General features: G+C 34.0%; 1 protein-coding gene across 1 annotated transcript in view; it reads right to left on the bottom strand.

Moving 5' to 3' along the window:
• Positions 1–16,461, bottom strand: part of LOC108737946 (probable tubulin polyglutamylase TTLL2) — a 40,135-nt gene extending 23,674 nt beyond the window's left edge. The window contains exons 1-3 of the mRNA XM_025980081.1: positions 16,356–16,461; positions 9,804–9,937; positions 942–1,058 (exon numbers count right to left, since the gene is read on the bottom strand). Of these exons, the coding sequence (XP_025835866.1) occupies positions 942–1,058; positions 9,804–9,884 (198 nt within the window). The 5' untranslated portion in view covers positions 9,885–9,937; positions 16,356–16,461. The remainder of the gene's footprint in view (positions 1–941; positions 1,059–9,803; positions 9,938–16,355) is intronic.
• Between the last annotated feature and the right edge of the window lie 7,262 nt (positions 16,462–23,723).

Genomic DNA, 23,723 nt, shown 5'->3' with positions numbered 1-23,723 from the left:
TGTACAGTACCATTTGCAAAATTATTTAAACTGCCTCGTTAAAATTTAAGAATATGCTTTATTTAAAAGCATATTTAGCCAAAAATAATAACAAGTGAATTAACTTAACGTTCTACACACCTATAAAACTTTTGCTTTGTTTTCTATTGTTAATTTATATACATTTTTGTTTTATGAAATTGCTAAACATTTTCGTCTAGTACTGTACAGTTCCCACCGAGAGTTCTGATCGTTCAAGCTTGTTCCAACTATTTCTGTCTTGCTTACGCCTAGTGTTTATTCTTTCTATTTTCGCGCAGATTTCTTCAAGGTCACAATTCTAACTAATTGAAATAGACTGTACATATTTACTCAAGCGGAAACCATTAACTGATACTGAGCGTCGAATTTACTTTATTTCATTTTGGTTCTGTGAAAGCTAGTGAAACATCACTTAAGCGATTTGAAACCGATAAGGCGCGATAGGTTTCACCCATTTGAAATTTGAAGTATGTCGGTATTTATTGAAAAAGGTAAGAAGACTAGACACTAGAGTAGAAACTACATAAGGACTCGTAATGGAAGTCGTATTGGTGCGCATTCAATTTAATACGTAGACTAGGAGATTTTGACGCTTTCCAAACCCATTCGCGTCAGATAAAGCTTCTTCTCTCATCTCTAGTTTTCTAAGAAAACGTATACCAAGATAATACCAACTTGCTAGTAGTTTTAAGTTAATTAAGCTATCCAGTTGGTACAGCTGTGTAACATGAACTTTTTTGAAATAGGGAAGTTATAGATTTTCCAAACGGTTTAATTTTAATACATATTTTGCTCAATAAACAAGAATTTTAAGTATTCTTTTTATATACTTGATTGATTTCTTACAAAAATTAAGAAATACAACGAACAATACAATACAATTTTGGGGAAGAAATTGGAATAAAATACAGCTAACATACTTGCCAGGCATAAAGATTTTTATGGTGGCTAACTGGAAATCCTGAAGTCCTCCACCATAAGTTCCAGTGATCTCCATTTTCTGGACTAAATTCTTTCCATCCTCTTTCTAAGCAAACCTTTTCAAAAAAATCTACTTAATTTTATTATATTATTTTATAATAAGAAATAAAATTTCACTACCNATCACACTACATTTGAATTGTGTACTTTCTATCATTTTATACCTAATGGTAATTTGGAAGAAGTATTTGTGTGTATCTAGTCCAGGCAATATGGGCGGATAAGAAAAATTATTTGGATTAATTTTTTTTTCGCAATTTTGTTACATTGTTTGACACAATTGATTAACCAAGTGCCAAAAGACATCTTTTGGTCGAAACAGTTTTTTTATATTCTTTGGTGTAATCTCCATAAAAAAAGTCTGAAGTTTTATTTTCTAAAGTTAATATTTTCCGAGTTATGAATTTTTGTCTCGTAACTGTGACTAACTACCTTAAGAATACGATCTCTAACCTCTTGTCCTGCATGTTTTAGAATTTCCCCCTGTATCCCATCTACACCTGGCGCCTTATTATTCTTTAAGTTTTTTAATGCTACATCGAACTCCTCTCTCATTATGGGATAACCTAGCTCATCTACCTCCACACTATGTTCCTTCTCTAATTCGTCTCCTAACTCAGGGCCTGCGTATAGGTTTTCTAAATATTCTTTCCACCGATCTGCCTTTTCCTCATTTTCTATCAAAATGACCCCTCGTTTCTTACATTATTACTGCTGTATCCTACATTTCTAAAATTCCTTTTAATTATATTATACGCCTCATCGGTTTTACCTATTTCAAACTTCTCTTCTACTTCTTTACACATCCTATCATTCCACAGTTGATTAGAGGCCCTACACTTCCTATTTATTTCCCACTTAGTAGCCTTATATCTCCTTTGCCCTTCTTCGTTTGTCATGTTTTTGTATTTCCGCTTTTCTTCTATTAATCCTAAAATCTCATTTGTTATCCAGGGTTTACTACATTCATTTAAGACCTACTATATCTGTAGCTGCTGACTTTAGGCATGTTTTAATGCAGTTCCATTCTGTTTCTATGTCCTTTCATTCGTTTCTCCCGCCGCCTTTAGTATTTCGTCTGTCCTTTTACCTAGCCTATCACGCGTTTTGTTATATTTTAGCTTTTCTAACTCAAGACGTATCCTACCTTTCCTCTTTTTCAGAATTTTCAATTTAAGATTTGTCTTCATAACTACTTTGTTATGATCGCTATCTATATCTGCTCCTGGATAACTTCTACAGTCTTGATTTTTAAATCTTTGCCTAACAAGTATGTAATCTAACTGATATCTCCCTAAATCAATTGGCATCTTCCACGTATAGCGCCTCCTAACGCGACGGTTAAGTTATGTTTATCGCAAAATCTCCCTTATCATTTCTATTGCCTAATCCAAAAGAATCTGCTATTGCACTCACTTTACCTTCATTTATTATTGCGTTGAAGTCTCCTACAACTATTAGGTTTTCCTGACCTTTCACTAAACTTAACACGTCTTCTATATCTCCATAAACTGTTTCTACGTCTTCATCACTGTAAGATGATGTAGGCATGTAGACCTGCATTAATAAGTACAATTTTTACCGGCTTCGAGTTTAATTTAACCATCACTATCCTATCGCTTTTTTGTAAATAACTTTCTACACTCTGCCCTACTTTCCTACGCATTACAATTCCTACCCCCGAATTACCTTCTACCGATCCTGTATGTATTACTGTAAAGTCTCCACTCCTCTCCTGCTTCGGGCCAACGGACTTCTCTAATACCTACTACATCTAATTCTAATCTATCCATCTCTACTTTTAAATTTTCTAATTTCCCTACTTGTCTTATTGTCCTAACATTCCACGCTCCGACTCTGAAATATTGAACCTATCCCTATTGCACTTATTAAGGACATGACCAACACTGAATTTAGGATAAAGAATGAAAATATGATAAAAATAACAATTTAATCATGAATGAGGTGCTAAATTTTCAATAAAAAAATTAAAAATAAAAATAAAACAAATAGTAGAGGACCTAACGAAAAAATTATTGGACCTTAACTGACCTAATGAAGACCTATCGATGAAGGTCATTATCCTCTCCCAAATCTTTTGATGAGATGCTAAATTTACATAATAGCCGTTTTTTGTTAGAGAAACTGTCTATTAATATTAATTTAGAAAAAATAATGTTTTTCTTCATGAACCTTAAATTCCGAACGCGTATACGTACAAAATACAAATTTTACAGGTCTGTTTAGCCATCGTTTAAAAATGCTAAACAAATAATGTTTTAAATTATCATAATTGACAATTGCATGTTTTAATTTAAAAGAGCAATCTAGATAACTATTTAAGCATAAGGTCTTCTTTGTAAAAAAAATATTTTATTGCTTGTAATTGGGTTAAATGGAAATCGTTTTGAAACATGCAAACATAGGCTACCTTACCTGTAGCAACATTCAAGTAATAATAAGTTGCGGATTTATGAAGCTATAATCATAACAAATTGAAAAGGTAGGATTGAAAGATTAATAAGCTAATGTTCTTTCCTTAAAATGATATTATTAAAATGCTACTAAACTATACTGCTATTTTTACGTGACGGCTTTTATTATACATTTGCTATTTTACATATTAAAATTAGATTTATTTAGTATAGTTTACTGTCAATATAGAAAAAAATACTTCTATTTTGAATGAAATTCGTCTATAGAGATATCGCAAAATTACAGATAGAAATCTTAAATAATGTATACTATTTATAGCTATGCTAGTTTTCTATAATGCATATTTTACGGTTACTTGGTTAGTTCGTAAACTAGCTGAATCGTATTGGGATCCGTCAAATGGCAATATTTATAACTCGAATGAGGAAAAAATTTACATTGGAATAAAACACGTTAAAAAAGTAAAAATTTTTTTTGATGATGGAGTCGACGAAGTTTTCTTCTAAAGTTAAATCAAATAAAAAGTTAATAGCTATGTTCAGTGAAAAGCTGCAATAGCACTTCAGACATAGATATTCACTCTTCCCCTACATTAACTACTTTCCAATAAAAACTAACCGTTTTATAAGTATATGTAAAAAATATATTCGGAAAATTACAGAAAAAAGTAAACTAATAGAAACTTGGATGAAAGCAGTAGGTATCAAAGAAGTGAATTCCGGAATAAAAATTTGTTCACGTCATTTTAATGCACATGATTATCGTATTTCAGCAAGTATTTACCATCAGCCATAACCTTAATATTTAAAACTAGAATCATACTAAAATTATAAAGTGAGAAAATATTTATTCCTGTGTAATTGATTTAACACAATTCTAATGATACGATATAAGTATTTTGAGATTAAGAACCTACCTGCTGCAATACAACAAAGTTGCAATAATGTGTTTGCAACGTTCTCTTAAATCGGCTTTGCACGTGCAAGCCATTGATATGATATTACTTAAAACACCCAAAATCACCTCACCAATTATATAACGTGAATCACTTTTTAAATCCGAAGTTTGTAAAAAGTAGGCAGTAAACTTGACGGAATTTGAAGGCTAGCTTCCGGATTTGTTATTTCCCAATTTTATAATTGATTGGCATTAAAAACACGCTCACATTCAACAAAATTTCCTTTCCGAGGCTTTGTGTCAGCCCAATCAAATATTGTGTCAATACTTATCATTTTATCGTAACTTAAAAACTTGGAAATTGCACGGTACACTATAGAAACTACGAATCGGCGCCATGTTTTTAGGCTCCTCCCATTTGACGAATCCCAATACAAACTGTTGAAATATCTGTTTTGTCGAATTAGCCTACCATCATAAGGTTACGGCAGGAAACGACAACACCCACAAGATTAGTGTTATCTTTGCCATCTATTTCATTTCGTGGGTGTTGCCTTCTTCTACATTAATCTTAAGGGAAATCCCTGTAGCGCCGGACAGTACGTAGTACCGGATAAAACACGTCCAAACTTGAAGTAGCGCTCATACTATATAGCATTTGTGTAAATGTTACCGGCCAAACCCGATTTTAAGACAAACTAGTTTTTCATAGGCCAAATCAGTTCATCCTTTAGGCGATAGAGTAAACCGGTACAGACTATGTTAAACTGGTCCATCCTATGGCTGATATGAGAAACTAGTTTAACCTAGGCTGAACTAGTCGAGCCTAACATGATTAAGTACACTTCAGGATAAAATGGTTTGACCTAGTCTATAAATAGGAAATAGTAAAACACCAGAACTAATAAAATCATGATGAATTTACTTATTAAATCAAAAACAAGTAACACCGTCGTCAATTCAAAGCAGAATGAACGTTTAAAATCAATAAGCGGGGCAAGTGGAATATGATCGGGAAATTTCTGCATGCACAGGTCTCGACAGGTCTCGCTTAAAAATTTTGGAGTAGATAGAATTAGTTTAGACTAGGCCAAACCGATTTATCCTAAAGTGTACTTATTCATACTAGGCTCGACTAGTTCAGCCTAGGTTAAACTAGTTTCTCCTATAGGCCATAAGACGAACTAGTTCAGCCTAGTCTATATCGGTTTATCCTATCGCCTAAGGACCTACTAAAAACTAGTTTGTCCTGCAATCGGCTTTGACCGGTAACATATACAAAGTTGTCACTCTTAACGAACAAATCTGCTTCACAAGCGAGTAATATGTATATTATAAAGGCAGGAAATCTTTAGGGTTAAATATACAGAGGCAAAAGATTAGCGCGCTCAGATTTGTGGATGATTATGCATGATGCAGCATTAGCATCTAGCCATTAAAAAAAAAGAAAAAAAAGAACATTTGGGTGTTTCATTCCCAACGGCTGTCAAACTGGTGGGCGCGCAGTCCCACCGGACTTGATATGAGGGTAGGGTGGAAGTCAGTCTCCTTTTAGGAATCGTGGGAATAGGTGAGTGGTGGTGGTTGCGGCAAGAAAGATGAGACGAACGAAATGAAAACAGAAGGGAGTAAAAGATTATCTGTGGAATATTACTGCCCCAGTATTTGCCTAAGTGATCAAATAAACCACAGAAAAATTTGTACCAGAATTGAACCAGTGTCCTCACGAATGCTAAGCAATGGCCTAAACCTCTAGGCCACGCCGTCCGGTACAATAAAGAAGTTGATTTTCAATATTTGAGAAGTCAAATAAGTCAAGATTTTGAGTCGAGTCTTATTGAATAAAATTCGTAAAATATTGTGAAAAGTATAAGTTGGTAGGCGAAAGGGTGGCATAAAAGATAAAGTGAATATGTGGTGTTATAGAAAATGGTGAAAATACAGAGGAAGAAAAAGATTAGAAATATGAGAGCAGTGGAAAAAATGAAGGAATGAACAAAGCTGTAGGTATCAATATAAAAAAGGGGAGATACACTTTATAAGATATGAAGTACTGAAGTACTACTTCGAGACATAAGACGCGGAGATGAGAGTAAAGATGGGCAGAATATTCTTAGATTAGATTATTGTTTCCAATAGATAGTAACGATATAGGATCTTGTAGTTTTCTGGAAATGCAAAAATTGATTATGAATATTAGGAAGAAGTGGAGGTGCGTGTCAAACCAGTTATCGAACTGACGAATGTGTCATATTGATATGAATCATAATAATAGACTCAGAGCAGTTAATTGAAACCATTTATAAGAATATTTGAAGCATATAGAACTTGTGGAGCAGTGAAAGTTTGGAATCGGGTAACATTTGAATAATGGTAATTTTTGCAAACTGAAATTGTTTCCAGTTCGTATTATTAATCCCTTAACTCCACGGCACAGAATTATAAACACCAAACGTTTTATAATAAGTTATTACTTCAGATCTTCTTCCACATAACCTGTTTATTTTCGTTATTTATTAGTTAGGTTTTGTGTATTTTAATATTAATTAATAATTAATTCTACAAAAACGTGCAGCTTGAAAGTAATTTCAGGCAGTGCTTTACGTAAATTAGTTCCCGCCGTGAACAATTACCTTAAATTTCATTTATAAATGGACGAACAACAACTCTGTCAGAAAGGTTAAGTAACAATAGCATTGAAAAAAGAAAAGAATATCATGCATAAAAGGTTTCAGAAAGAAGGTCAAAAAAAATATGGGGTTTTCAGATCGATTTCTGTTCGGGAACTGGTTTCAAGCCGATCGTCTATACGATGATGAATTGAATCATGAGTTTATTTCTTGAAATCTGTGTGTGAAGTCACGTAAAAAGTTCTACCTTAGGCCACATAACAAATATCGTATTGTCTGTATCACAAGTAGATTCAAAGTTCTGCTTCTATCAGCTTTAATTTTGATCCGTACAGACTACGTCTGATTTTTATAATTCCACTGCAGGGTTTATTGACAGGAAACAATGACCGCAAAAATTGCCCATTTCTTTATCCTCGAATTTCGTTTTAAACTTAATAAGTAATAAGAGAGCATGCATACAAATTTGAAGATTAGCATAATGTTAATGTTTGTGGGATATGAACAACTGAAAAGTTGCGATATGCGTGATACAATGTAAGAGCATGTCATAAAATACGTAACCTTATAGACAGATAATACTCATGAGATATAGGAGAACACTAAGGTTAGGCGCGCACTACAAGTGAATTCTTGAAGGTCAGTTTAGTGATTAGGTTACGACCGCATTAACAAACTAAACTGTTTAGTCCCACATCTATGCGTTCATTCGAAATAAACTGTTGTTTAAAAGATCTGCATCTCAGGCAATGTTAAAATGAATTTGGTAGAGACGAAAAAAACATAAGAATAAAAGATACTGGAGCTAGTTTAATTATATATATATNTTATTACTTATTTAGGCCACCGCGGATCTTTATTATAACTAATAATAATAAATACTTTCATTTTTCCTTATTTTTACTCTAATATAGAGGATTATTTTAGTTCCATAGAAATAATTAATAAATATACAAATTTTTTGATACGACATTCGGATTCTGCGTTGAAGAATACTGAGAATATTGTAAGTGGTCCGTTATAACTAACGTAACCATACGTGCAGTTTTGAACGGGACCATCCCTTTCTTTGATTATCGGTCTCGATGTCCCCCTCTGGGACACACAATTGTCCCGTTTTCTGAAACCGTGCGGAAATTATGCAACTCGCTAGACGCGTCAGTCAATTTGGCTCAGAAACAGATTAATCACTTTCTTCCATTTACTGTTAGTAGTTTAATGGCGAAATTAAAAAACAATGGTACTGAAATTAATAAAAATTTACGATAAGTACGGCTACAAAATTTTATAAAACAAACCGTGATTATCTTACTCTCCTACTGAAGAAATTATATATTTAATTGGGCAGATTTAAAAACAGTACCCGCATGAAAAGACGTTCAAAAAGCATTGAATTCTCTGACTGATTAGGGATATATTGATTGTAATAAAGATACAGAAATATTTGACGAATCTTAATTAATTTCTAAGTACATCACATTGCAAAAATTAACCGAATCTAATAATCTAAATGTTTCCACAGAAACTCGTTGGGTGCAAGTATTCGAAAACTTTTACGCCAACAATCTTCAACTCAAAAACTTTTGTATTTTAATTGAATATGTTTTTTGTTTGCTTGCTACAAATGCCTCAGAGTATTTTCTTTTATGAACAAATTGTAAACTTCTGAAAAATCGCAGTTAGAGATTCCAGTTCTGAAGGCGATGTTGATAAAAAAATGTGCATAGAATTTTATTTTTATTTAAAAACATCACCAGGTGTATTAAAACAAATTCGTTTCTCTGGCAAATATAAAACATTAACAAATGTTCTTTGTTTTTCATTGATAACCGACGTCTCGTTTTGAGTAAAAAAATAAATGGTCACATTAATTATAGATCACAACTTATTCTATAGTGCACACATCTCGGCATCACGTCACAACTGCAACTCCTCATCACTCAGAAACCAAACGTCCGGAGACAAAAATGTTCAGTCTCTCAGAGTCTCTGAAAGCTAGACTCGAGTCTCTGCCTCTCATCGAGTCTTTCCGGTGTCGCAGAGAGTGACTGTCGAGAGACTGTCAAAAAAACTGTTTAGCGTCTCTGAACGAGAGACTCGAGCCGTTCATAGAGAGATCCTCATTTCGTATCCAATCTCTGAACGAGAGACTGGAGTCTCTCAATTTTTCAGTTTTATTAATTCAGTCTCTCTGTTAGAGACTCGAATCTCTGAATTAACAATTTTATCGTTCGAGCTTCTCATACTGAGACTGTGAGAGATCCATAAAAACACCTAGGCAATAACTGAGAGACTGTGAGAAACGCTCTCAGATACGCTGAAAGACTCTGACAGACTGGAGAGAGACTGAAAATTTTTATCGAGGGGTATGATTATTTTGAAATTTTATACTCAACATACTAATAATAATAAACTAAAAGAAAATTGAGGGGTAGAGAAAACGATTATTTTTTGTAAGCCAAGTTCGAATATTTGTGTTTTTACTTTATACTTTTTGACCTTGCAATAGGTACCTATGAGTTCAATGATAATATGCTTCCAACAATTTGGATCAAACTTAAAAATTATAAATTTAGATTCTTTTTTATTTATCATGATGGAAATAAAATTTGGTAGATGTAATAACTACTTATAAGGTAAACTTTTGATAGTTATTAGAAATGTAAAAACAGAAAGGTTTGATATAGTCGTAATTTATTAGAAAGGTACCAGAGAAAATAAAATAATTTCTTAAACGTTTACAAAAGGTAAATGCCCGATTGAAGAACGGATAAAAAGGGTGTAAAGAAGGTGGGTGAACAGCGGGACTGTGTCCTCGCGTGATAAATGCTTACTTACCTGTGTCAATAAGTGCGGCCCAGATCCGCCGTCATTTAAACGAAATATGAAAGGCCCATCTCCGAAACATTCCTCGAACATGATCGATTTTTAGCTGTCTTCTATTTTACTCTAAATTCTCTTAGTTGGTTTACCTAAAATTAAAACATTTTGTAAGTTTCTATAATAAATAAATATAAATAAAAATAATGTAAGGGGTTCATAGTCATATAATACACAATATATATTTTCATTGAAATTATGTAGATACATTAACAGTTAAATTCATTTATCATTGATTCAATGTATCACCTTACATTGGAATATTAATTTGAAATCATTTTTTCGATTTTTAATTTACCCACTACAAAAATTATTTCAAATTAATGAGGGAAAAATTGTTGCTGTTGTTAATAAAAATCGACGGATCGTTAACCTTGTAGGTTGGTTGGTCGTGGTTGCTGTTGTCACCTCTCGTAGTTTAGTGGTCAGAACCTTGGTGGGTAAAGTAAAAGGTCCCGGGTTCGATTCCCGGCGGGGATGTGACAACAGCAACAATTTTTCCCTCATTAATTTGAGGTAGTTTGTAGTGGGTAAATTAAAAATAGAAAAAACGATTTCAAATTAATATTGCATTTTAATCCACTATTAAGTAACTAACAATGTCATAGGATTTCATATATTTAATATACCTTGCATTGATTTGCTTCTTCTTATTAATTAAAGAACATAGTACACATACGTTAATTTAATGTTTACTACATGGACGCAGTACATTTTAGTATATCAGGTTTTAACACCAGATACATTAGTTGTACATAAAACTAATGTAATCTGTACATGCACGATGCGCTACTTAAATTGACCCCTTTCACCTCTTAGATATATGTATTTTAATTTAATGTTTATTACATCGAAACAATACAATTGTACATCAAGATACATATTAGTTCATTGTAGGACACCTTCTTAGGGGTGCAAGGTCTAGTCAGAGATATATTACAGGCAGAAACAGGAGTTAGGATGGGTAGAGGTAGACCTAGATTAGATTACTGTTCGCAAATAGTTAAGGATAAGGGGTGTTCTAGTTTTAGGGAAATGCGAAGATTGGCGCAGGATAGGAAGGAGTGGAGGTGCGTGTCCAACCAGTCTTAGGGCTGATGATGATGATCGTTATAAGTTCGTCAGTCCTAAGACTGGTTGAAGACGCACCTCCACTCTCCACTCATTTCCTTAAAACTAGAACAACTCGTATCCTTAAACAGTAATGTAATCTAGGTCTACCTCTACCTCTCCTAACTTCCGTTTCTGCCTCCAACATGTCTCTTGACTAGACCTCTTTATGCCTGAGAAGCTGTCAAGGTGTCCTACTAATCTATTTCGCTTATTTCTGATTGACTTCCATAGAGTCCTCCGTTCTCCTATTCTTTCTAATACCTAATATAATCATCTCTACTTTTAAATTTTCCAATTTCCCTACTTGCCTCATTGCCCTAACATTCCACGCTCCGACTTGCGAAATATTGCACCTACCCCTATTGCACTTATTGATGACATCCCCCGAGGTAGTCCCCGCCCGGCCATCCGAATGGGGGACTAGTTTACGTCTGGAATGCTTTACCCCAGAGGACGCCATCATTTAATTTCGGTGAGTTTTACTTGGTAAATCATAATGTGGTGGTTTTCCGTTGCCTTCCACATCGCAGTATTGTGCATCATAGTGCCATACCGATCCTCGTGATCTCTGCCCTCTTTCAGGTTCTTGTTTTAGTCTAGTTTCTCATTAAGAACCCCCCATTATGGTTGAACCTATGGTCCTAAATTATTGAAACTTGCAAGCCGGTTTTGTTTGTATAAGAGTTTCGTCAAGGTACAAGTCGCCTCGGATCAGTTGTTTTTTTATAATATGGACAAATTTAGTAACATTTAATAAAGTTACTGCACTAGTGAAAGTATATTTTTTATCTTTTAAAATAGGTGATATTGTAATATAAGAATTGGAAGTTACAAATTTTTGACTCACCACATCTTTTCATTTTTTTCTTCATATTTTAAAAGGTTTCTCTTTCATAATCGCTTCATATGAGAGGCTTGTTGTTACCAACCTATGGAAATACATAATTGACTTATGTACAATTAAGATTTTACCTATTATCACTAATCACTACTGTTGCACGGGTAATACTTTCAAAAGCAATCTGTCGACATGCGTTTTAAGCAACTCCTACAGATCGTTTCCCAATAGTTCCTTTCTGTATTCCCATAATGACTTTATATTCGACAATTTGTTTCTTATAACTATTTATTTACTCCTACACACCCAAGTTATGTTTGCGATTGCTAAGTTACGTGCTATAAAGTTTCGTTTATCGGTCGTCATATTCTTATCAAATATTCTTCTAAATTACAATTTTATATCAAGTACTTTGACCAACATTTTCTTCCTGTGCCCATGCGGGCATGCAATATCAATTTGTTGCACGTAATGCTGAATAAAATGCTTCCCGTATTGTTACGTTTGCGGTAGCCGTGGCTACTGTGCTAACCTACATCTTTTTCAGCCATTTCAAAGAAAACGATCAGCGTTTTATGGCCCTTTTAATTTTGTAGATAAAACGCGGTATGACGCGACAGTCGGTTATTACACTTACTATAAAATAAAGTGGGTGGACGAAGTATTAACCTCGGCTTTTTCTATTAGATAAACTAGATAGGTAGGTATACGTATTTATTGTTCTAAACACGTATCTAACAATAAGCATAAGTGATTTTTAATAGGCAACTTCCTCCCGTGGTATTTGAATTTCTCTCTATTAAATATTAACTAGATATGTATTTATTTATCATTCTTATTGGGATCCGACAAATGGGCATACACCATCCGGTGGCAAAATTTATAACTCGAATGAGGGAAAAATTTGCATAGGAACTGTGTACGCAAATTGTAAAATTGTTTATTAAAATAATAAAACACGTTAAAAAAGTAAAAAATTTTTTGATGATGGAGTCGACGAAGTTTTCTTCTAACGTTAAATGAAATAAAAAGTTAATATGTTCAGTGAAAAGCTGCAATAGCACTTCAGACTCTTCACCTACATTAACTACTTCCAATAAAAACTAACCGTTTTATAAGTATATGTAAAAAATATATTCGGAAAATTAGAGAAAAAAGTAAACTAATAGAAGCTTGTATGAAAGCAGTAGGTATCAAAGAAGTGAATTCCGGAATAAAAATTTGTTCACGTCATTTTAATGCACATGATTATATTCGTATTTCAGCAAGTATTTACCATCAGTCATAACCATAATATTTAAAACTAGAATCATACTAAAATTATAAAGTGAGAAAATATTTATTCCTGTGTAATTGATTTAACACAATTCTAATGATACGATATAAGTATTTTGAGATTAAGAACCTACCTGCTGCAATACAACAACGTTGCAATAATGTATTTGCACCAATTATACAACGTGAATCACTTTTTAAATTCGAAGTTTGTAAAAAGTAGGCAGTAAACCTGACGGAATTTGAAGTCTAGCTTCCGGATTTGTTATTTCCGAATTTTATAATGTGGTTGGCATTAAAAACACGCTCACCTTCAACGAAATTTCCTTTCCGAGGCTTTGTGTCAGCCCAATCACATATTGTGTCAATACTTATCATTTTATCGTAATTTAAATTGGAAATTGCACGGTACACTATAGGAACTACGATAAATTTTCCCTAATCGTCGCCATGTTTTTAGGCTCCTCCCATTTGACGGATCCCAATAGTTTTAAAATTATCTATAAATGTAAACTCTTTATAACTTCACTCGATTTAACGACAAATTCTTTAAAACGTCGAAATTGCTTGACTTTGGTTGGTTTACCTTGTTTTTTATACAATAATACTTTCTATATCCCGACTAGAATTTATTAGGGGCATGCCCTATATAGCGTGCGGGCCTCATGTGACTAATGAGGGGCATGCCGATCCCGACTAGAATTAATAGGGGGCATAGCTAGGGTTGCCACCCGTACTTTATTATAAAGTATTGTACGTTATTTAGGATAATTGTACTCTATGTTTTATGCGACAAATAAAGTACACGAAAATACTTTATTTCAGATGATTTGATTTCTCTGAGATTTTAAGATATAATATACAGAAAAAGGGTGGTAGTAAGAATTTTTGCGTAAAATATGACAGAGTTATTGAGATCGATAAATAAATAGTTTAATTTTAATGACTCAAACTGATTACTTACACATAGCAATATAATTTTAAAAAGTAATGTTAAATTTGATAATTTTGTGAAAATAGTCGAAAATTTAAATCTGCAAAAACTTAATGTAAATATGGATGATTTTTACGGAGAACTTTCTTTATTAAACAAATTATATAATCAGATATATAGTTCTAATGGTTTTGCGGAGTTATCTACTGCACAAAAACAGCAGCAGGTATTTAATAAGAGTGATGATAATTACTCAAATTTTTTTATTACTTTAAACTTTCATTTTTATTATTTATACAGAGAGAGTTTTATCTGTGATGAACGTAAAAGCGTCTCAAAATCTGATAAAAAATGAACTACTTATTTACTTTAACTTAAATCTAGACTGTAGAGATGCTGTGGAATTGTTTAACAGTGATAATTAATTGTTAAAAGTAATGAAAAATATGATTTAAGCAAAATGATAGAGTAAAATAAATTGTACTCTATTTTGACTCAGTGTACTTTTTTTTCTACCTTTAATAACCAACGTCCTTTATTTAAGGCGGGGCATGTCGATATAGAGATAAAAGAAGTAGTGATAATAAAAAGAGGGGTTGCCTTATGGGTTTTTCATATGGGTCTTAAGGGGCAAACCAAACACATGTGTAAATTGACAATTAAATCTGTCTTAATGGGGGTTAAATGAGATAAATCCGTTTGAAAATACTCTCGGTAAAATGAAAGAAACTTATAAAAAATGGTAACAATCCCGTTGCACAATTACATCGTCGTTTCAATGAAATCGTTTACATTTGCAGCGAACCAACAAGTGTACATTCTGATATTGTTATTATAAGACAACTGAAAACAGACGCATCAAGTCCAACATTTAACTCCATTTAACGTCTACTCTCTATAACGCCGAAAAATGAAGATATATATATCTTTATTTTTACACCTCGATGGTTGAATTGTTAGGAAAAAAGATGCAATTTTATAAAATGTTCATACATATTTTTATGAAACCTCTTCATAAAGAGTACAAATTACATATTTACATATTTTAGAATTCAATCATCAATAATAATTTTTTAATAAGTTACAAAATTAATCTAAATTTTTGCTGACTGATTTATTACCCGCCAAGTTGAAATCTATGAAGCCAGAAATATGAAGTTTGGACGCTATTTGTGTGTATAAATCCCAGCCCTTACTATGTAGCTATAATTTTCTCGCAAAAGATGCAACTTTCTGGAATAAACTGACTTTTAAAGTGTCTAATTAGAAGATGGTACTAGTGACCGAATTATTAGAAAGAACGATTCTTTTTGGTGAACTATACGAACTAGTTCGTACAATGAAAAAGAATTAGTTCACAGTGAACTGTTAACGTTTTAATGAATGAAAATATTAATAAAAATTAAACAATCGATCTCATTCGTATTGTTCGTTTGTCCATGGCATAAAGTAGAATTAGTTGACAGTGACTGTTGACTGAACTTAAAAAATAACAACATTCCTTTTTACATTAAACGAGTAATTGTAGACAACAGTTCGAAGAACTACTTCATATTGGGAAAGTAGTTCTCGAGAACTAGTTCGTTAAGAAGAACTGTTGGTTGGTTGGTTTTCTCTATTACCCGTAAAGCTAGAATGACTTTCCGCGTTCCTCTATTTCTTCTAAACCCAAATTGATCTTTTTTCCATCCTCCTCTGTACAATTCTAGTTATTTTAGACGCATGTTCTTTATTTTGTAACAAAAATTGCTTATAGATACATCTAACAAATTATCTTTGATAGACAGATTTTTTGTGGAATAACGATCGCAAATTCATACTACTTATATTAAGTACATATATCCACTTTTATTTAAGTTTCTGTTTCTTGTTGTTAATAAATTTACAACTTTTAAAAAGTCATTTTTTATTACTTATTTAGGTTCTCGTTCAATATATTTTTGGAAAGTAGCCAAAATTTTTTATAAAACTTCGGACGAAATAGATAAAGAAAAACATAAATGATATAAACAGGAGACTTAGCTTTACACCCTACCATAAAGGAAAATAGTAAATAATAGAAGTTAACCGTTAAGATGTATGTCTCGTTTAAAAAGCTGTTAAAGGACGGATATTAAAAATTCAATTAGGCGTTTAAATTTCGTTCACAGTTAGAAATTAAGCGAAACAAATTATTTTCGTTCAGAAAAATTGTGGGCTATTTTAGTATGATAAATGAGAATGGATTATTGATTTAACGAAAAACGATTTATCAAGCCAAACGGTGAGCGATGATGTTGTTGAATTTCGATAGTGATACGTAAAATCGTAGCAAATACACCCACATCATATCATGCATGACTTCGCTTACCTTTAGCAGGTCTGTTTCATTTTTTAGGGAACGTTTAGCGGATCGAGCACGTGTACTGATTTAAAACGAACTAAAATCAGGACTTCCATGCCCGAAACAAACGCTATCGGTGGTGACACGCGATTGTTACGCCATTCATTTATTCCCTTGGCTTTTAAGTTGTTTCTGATCCCCCCTCCTCTTTCTCTCTCTAGTCAATTTACCCTTTAAAACTCGCAAATGGTTATCTGAGTAGTACCACCACCCCTACACGTAGTGACATTTTATAAACCTGCAGAGTCTTTAATCCTTCTCATTAACGAGTCTCTTATTTTATATATTAAAACTACCTCTATAAGATATTCGTTTTAATTAAAGTTGCGCATTCTACAGCTTTTCAATTTATTTTATTACTTTTTCAACCTACGACAAAAGAAATAAACATAGTGATTTATGCAGTTTATGAACTTTTCATTCGAGTTGTGTGCATGTTTTTTGTTATTCACATATGCGGCATGCATTAATTGTCAATAAGCAATGTCAACATATTATCATCCACAGTCTGATTTTTTCTTAAGTGAACGATTGATTTTTAATTATCTGCCTGCAGCCCCCATGGGCGTAACGAAAGATTTTTCCTAGGGCAGCTATTAATTTATATAGGTTTAATGTGTTTGGTTTCTGTTTTTAATTTTTGTGCCGATATCGAGGGGACAATGAGATTGCTAGGGTGGGAGGGGGCAGTTCCCTACTTGCTCCTACCTATCTACGTCCATAGCAGCCCCTTGTAAATGAGATTTCGAGAATTAAAACCTAAAAAAACACTACAGCGTGGATACTGAGGGAGGGGACGGTGCAATGCGTGCAATTATCTCCTCTCCGTTGACTTACGATCGAATTACTTATTTATGTAACTTTTCAGGGAGTCCATTAAAAAAATAACGGGCGAAAACGTTCAACCACCATAACTTAATGTAGCTTAACATGATGTTTTTTTTAATGTCAAGCCTTCAAAAAATTTCAACGGAATTATGTTTGGAGAACCCCCCGTGAACACCCCCCGCAACCCCCTACGGCAATGGTCTCATTAAGTAGATATATAATATCTAAGAATATCTTGCTTTTACTATTGGAATCCGTCAAATGGGAGGAGCCTAAAAACATGGCGCCGATTAGAGAAAATTTATCGTAGTTTCTATAGTGTACCGTGCAATTTCCAAGTTTTTAAATTACGATAAAATGATAAGTATTGACACAATATTTGATTGGGCTGACACAAAGCCTCGGAAAGGAAATTTTGTTGAATGTGAGCGTGTTTTTAATGCCAATCATATTATAAAATTGGGAAATAACAAATCCGGAAGCTAGCCTTCAAATTCCGTCAAGTTTACTGCCTACTTTTTACAAACTTCGGATTTAAAAAGTGATTCACGTTATATAATTGGTGAGGTGATTTTGGGTGTTTTAAGTAATATCATATCAATGGCTTGCACGTGCAAAGCCGATTTAAGAGAACGTTGCAAACACATTATTGCAACTTTGTTGTATTGCAGCAGGTAGGTTCTTAACCTCAAAATACTTATATCGTATCATTAGAATTGTGTTAAATCAATTACACAGGAATAAATATTTTCTCACTTTATAATTTTAGTATGATTCTAGTTTTAAATATTAAGGTTATGGCTGATGGTAAATACTTGCTGAAATACGATATAATCATGTGCATTAAAATGACGTGAACAAATTTTTATTCCGGAATTCACTTCTTTGATACCTACTGCTTTCATACAAGCTTCTATTAGTTTACTTTTTTCTCTAATTTTCCGAATATATTTTTTACATATATAAAACGGTTAGTTTTCATTGGAAAGTAGTTAATGTAGGTGAAGAGTGAAGATCTATCTCTGAAGTGCTATTGCAGATTTTCACTGAACATATTAACTTCGTCGACTTAATCATCAAAAACATTTTTACTTTTTTAACGTGTTTTATTATTTTAATAAACAATTTTACAATTTGCGTGCACAGTTCCTATGCAAATTTTTCCCTCATTCGAGTTATAAATTTAGCCACCAGATGGTGTATGCCCATTTGACGGATCCCAATAAAAAATTATATTTTTTCAATTAATCTGCAGACTCGATTGTGTAATGATTAAAAGTTAAACTAATGTGATTCCTGGTCCGTTTGTAAGTCAATCGGTGCGGACAGGTATATTAAAAAATTAAAGTGGAAGTATATGGCGATACGAACACATTTATACCTGTAAAGTTAATAACATTTAGACATAACCACCGATGTTTGAAGCGACAATAATCGACACGCATATATACGTACTTATATTAAACCAACGATTGCAATTAAGTGCCAAGAAAGGAGACGTCTGTACAACAATTGAATAGTTTACTTAAGTTTATTGTTAGGGTATCGGTAATTATTAACGCAATCCTACAAATATTTAGAGATCAATTAGACTGTAAAACTACCCGATTGTTTGACTAACATTAATAACTAATAAGTTTCATTAGAGCGCAAGCGATCAATGAATGGCTAGAAGCACCATTACAATCAAATTCTTCCTATTTGCTTTGCCGTTGTTCCCTAGTTAGCTCTGGTTGTATACACAATGCATAAAATAGTCGAACGTAACGTTTTATAAGAAACACATTGTGCAAATAGTTGCATGTATCTACAGTGTACTTTGCTCCAGCCTTGTTCTTCCACAGGAACTTCAAAAAGTGCTTTATGTGAAAAAAAACTTTTGGGTGTTTCATTCCCACCATTCACTAATGCTGGTGGGCGGGCAGTCCCTCCGGACTACGCCGGAAGGTAGGATGGAAGACCTCCTTCAGCCTTCTTTCGGAAATCGTAGGAATTGGTGGGTGGTGGTTCGGGTGAGAAAGTTGAGAAGGACGCAATGAAGACAGAAGAGAATGAAAGATTATCTGCGGAATATTACTGCCCCTGCAATTTCCTAAGAGATCCAAGGAAACCACAGAAAAACTTGGACCAATGCAGACGAACCCAGAATCGAACCGGCGTCCTTCCGAATGCTAAGCAGAAGTGCTTTAGGTGAAACTTGTACGGATTTATGTGCTAAATATTTTAAAATAAATGAAGATCAAGGTCCAGTTATAAGGTAGGGAATTTGTTACCAAGATTATTATTTTGCTTATTGGTATCGCTAGTTTTTGCAGTACTGCAGCTGCCTAACATTTTACTCTCCAAGCTTAATAAGGAAGAAGCATTCTTCTGCAATACACGATATTGATAGGTATATTTTCTTATTAGTTTATTGCTTCCCAAAGAAAATAAAACAAATAAATTATACATACCAGTTGGATCCGTTCAAATTGGTTGTAGATTGTGCATACCTTACATTTGCCAATGGAAGAAACCTACATGATGTATATACTAGGGTCAATTGAAAAGTCCCCGGCCTGACACATAGATGGCGGCACCAGAACTAAATCCATATGATTTTCAGTTAGTCCTAACCTTCAAAAGACGCGTCTATAAATTTGACGGCTGTCGGATCATTAGTTTGTGAATTATAGCATTTTTAGTGAAGCAACTTTTGTCATTGTGGAAAAAATGGATAAAAAGGAATTTCGCGTGTTGATAAAATATTGCTTTTTGAAGGGAAAAAATACAGTTGAAGCAAAAACTTGGCTTGATAACGAATTTCCGGACACTGCCCCAGGAAAATCAACCATCAAGGATTGGTATGCTAAGTTTAGACGTGGTGAAATGAGCACCGAAGACGGTGAACGCAGTGGACGCCCAAAAGAGGCTGTTACGGACGAAAACATTAAAAAAATCCACAAAATGATTTTGAATGACCGTAAATTGAAATTGAATGAAATAGCAGACACTCTACAGATATCAACGGAACGTATACATCACATCATTCACGAATATTTGGGTATGAGAAAGCTCTGTGCAAAGTGGGTGCCGCGCGAGCTCACTTTTGACCAAAAACAACGACGAGTTGATGATTCAGAGCAGTGTTTGAAGATGATCACGCGTAATAAACCCGAGTTTTTGCGTCGATATGTGACAATGGATGAAACATGGCTCCATCATTTCACTCCGAAGTCCAATCGACAGTCATCGGAGTGGACTGCACACGATGAACCCGCTCCAAAGCGTGCAAAAACGCAACAGTCGGCTGGCAAGGTTATGGCGTCTGTATTTTGGGATGCGCGTGGAATAATTTTCATTGACTACCTTGAAAAAGGAAGGACCATCAACAGCGACTATTACATAGCGTTATTGGACCGTTTGAAGGACGAAATCGCCGAGAAACGACCGCATTTGCAGAAAAAGAAAGTCCTGCTTCACCAAGACAATGCACCGTCTCACAAGTCAGTGAAAACGATGGCAAAAATTCATGAATTGGGCTTCGAATTGCTTCCGCATCCACCGTATTCTCCAGATCTGGCCCCCAGCGACTACTTCCTGTTCTCAGATCTCAAAAGAATGCTCGTTGGGAAAAAATTTTCGTCGAATGAAGAGGTGATCGCCGAAACTGAGGCCTATTTTGAAGCAAAGGACAAATCGTACTATAAAAATGGTATCGAAAAGTTGGAGGATCGCTATAATCAGTGCATCACCCTTGAAGGAAATTATGTTGAATAAAAAAACGAATTTTGCAAAAAAAATGTGTTTTACTATTTTAGGCCTGGGACTTTTCAATTGACCTATGTCAATCAGGAAACCTATCCTAACCTAACCTAAACTCATGAAGCATAATACATAACACAAGCCAATCAGGGAATCTTCTGTCACCATAGCCTAACGTAAGGTCAAGGTGCATAACCTTCCCACCTGAGAATATTGGATCATATTTAACACGTCAAAAATTTGGTGGTTTGTAGTAACCGTAAGCGGTTTATCCACTAAAAGCCACGGCTAATATTGAAAATTGTGATTAAACGACAGCAGCATCGATACTCTAATAAGTAGGCCATATAGATAGAGAGAGATAGAGGCTTTTAATTTTATTCTTACAAGTTCATGAATGACAAATTAGTAACGACTTTCGTGGCCAGTAGACGAACTGATGCTGTCTAAAGACCGAAGTCGGTTGGAGTTGTTGAGTAGAATCAACTACAGATGACAGACCCCAATCAGGACAGCATCAGTTAAAACACCCTCTACCGGACCTTATCAATTAGTTAACATTTGCAAAATATCAGTTATGAATCTTCACAGTTTTGTCTATTTTTTGAAACACAAAAACGCTTTCAACAAAGGATAATGGGAGGAATTTAATAATATAGTTACAAGACCGTGAGTGATGATAATATTGATACTTTAGAAAGCAGGAGGGGTTTAAAACCACGCACCACTACCTTTTCTAACACTGATTTTTGAAAAATATCAATCTTAAATTTAATTACAGTTATTGCATTTTTTTATGCTCAAAAACACTATGAAGATTTCTCTTGCAACATATACTTCGTTTACTTTCTGTAACAATGTGACCTTCAGTTTAACCGGCGCAAAGTAGAAAAGAACAGCACTAGGCCAGAAAAGGAAGGAGGCAACTCTCGGCCAAACTCTTAACCGGTGAGGAGCGTATAATCCGTACAGTACTTCACGGAAAAATTGACCATTTTATCCACTACATTTGCATTGCTCATATGTGCTGTTATTGCTACCATTTACTACTGAAAATATCAACGAGATATTTATTTATATTTGAATACATATTTAAAGGCTTTAACGCTTGTTTTCGACTCGCACTACTATTCATGATTGAACAAAACTTTTGGCAGGTACTGTATGAAAAAGTATATTTAATGAACAAGAGTCGAGAGTATAATGAGCTTTTTTTTTTCCTATCTTCGATTTTGCCAGCGTGCATCTAAGACATTGGAAGGGGCACATCGCTAGAGAAAGTAAATAAAGTATACTTATATGTTATTTTTCAGTGTTACGAGCCTTCAAAATACTCTATTTTCAAGGTAATCGAGTTGGCACAGCCAAACTGAATAATTGCTGTTTTATCTTGGTAATGATTAAGTCTTTATGATATGTCATTAGGGTTGTACGCCAAATATTATGTTATTATAAAACCTGAAATTTGAGTAATTTGTCTTGGAAGGCACCTGGCTTTCAAGTTTTAATTTATTATGACGTGCTCATCGATCAAATTATTAGAATACATTAACCAGTCTTATTTAAAATCAGAAATAGCAATTTTCGAGTCATGTTTCCTATTATCTAAAATAAACATCAGCTCAGTAACTACGATATTAATAGGGAGCAAGTTTGCATGATTGTCTCCAAGTCATTACCAAAATAATTTATGTTTAGTAGAGAAACCCATTTAAAGACAAGGCACAATTCTGTTTACATTGTTACGTGGTAGGTAGCATTCGCTTGAAATTCCAACATTCCGTAATAAAATTAATGGTGACGTGTTGAACTTATACTGCAACGTCACTGATTAAAGCCTGCAAAGCTCGCTTCGAACGTATAATACTGCAGAATATGAGAATTTGCGTCAGAATTTGAACGCACATACGTAAACCCCATTTTCACATTAATATTATTATTAGCGCTTTTTTATGTTTCGCTCTATCATCCATAAACGCAGGCATCTATAAATACACGTTTTATTGATCACCCCGTCACGAATGTATTTTAGGGGTGTACAATATAATATTATAATATACTACAATGTGTATTCTTAGAACAGAAAGAAAATTCTAATAGTATTAAGAAAGGTCTTTGTTCAAAATTTCAAATCGTATGGATAAAAAAGCCATGACGGAACTAGTAGCACACTGACTGTACTATTTATAGTTATTCACGGTTTATGTTTAACAAAAGATAAATTGAGTCGACGACGCGACGAGCAGTGGGATATGTTATTAGTGACGTTCGGCGTCAAAATCATGATGATTACATACGAATATGTCCTCCGACGTAGCGATTGTTTTAGGAACATTGAATTTTTGTGCCACTTAACTCAGACCCTTCTCTCTAAAATCGACCACACATACTAGGTATAATCCTTTCTTGGATTGGGGTCTAGCGAATACAGCACCTATTCGTCGGCTGAGTTGAACCTCGGAAAAGCAATAAACTGTTGTTGTGTCCGTCATCATCATAAGGTCATCAGTCCTAAGACTGGTTGAACAACAATCTCCACTCTTTCCTATCCTGAGCTAAACTTCGCATTTCCCTAAAACTAGAACAACCCATATCCTTAACTATTTGCGAACAGTAATCTAATCTAGGTCTACCTCTATCCCTCCTAACTTCTGTTTCTGTCTCTAATATGTCTCTGACTAGACCTTCATGCCTGAGAAGGTGTCCTACCAACCTATCTCGCCTATTTTTTATTGACTTCCATAGAGTCCTCTGTTCTCCTAT

The sequence above is a fragment of the Agrilus planipennis genome, unplaced genomic scaffold (genome assembly GCF_000699045.2).
Source record: "Agrilus planipennis isolate EAB-ADULT unplaced genomic scaffold, Apla_2.0 scaffold14, whole genome shotgun sequence".
In the NCBI taxonomy this organism is placed as follows: Eukaryota; Metazoa; Arthropoda; class Insecta; order Coleoptera; family Buprestidae; genus Agrilus; species Agrilus planipennis.
The sequence above is the reverse complement of the archived record's forward strand: the minus strand, read 5'-3'. Positions and strand labels throughout refer to the sequence as shown.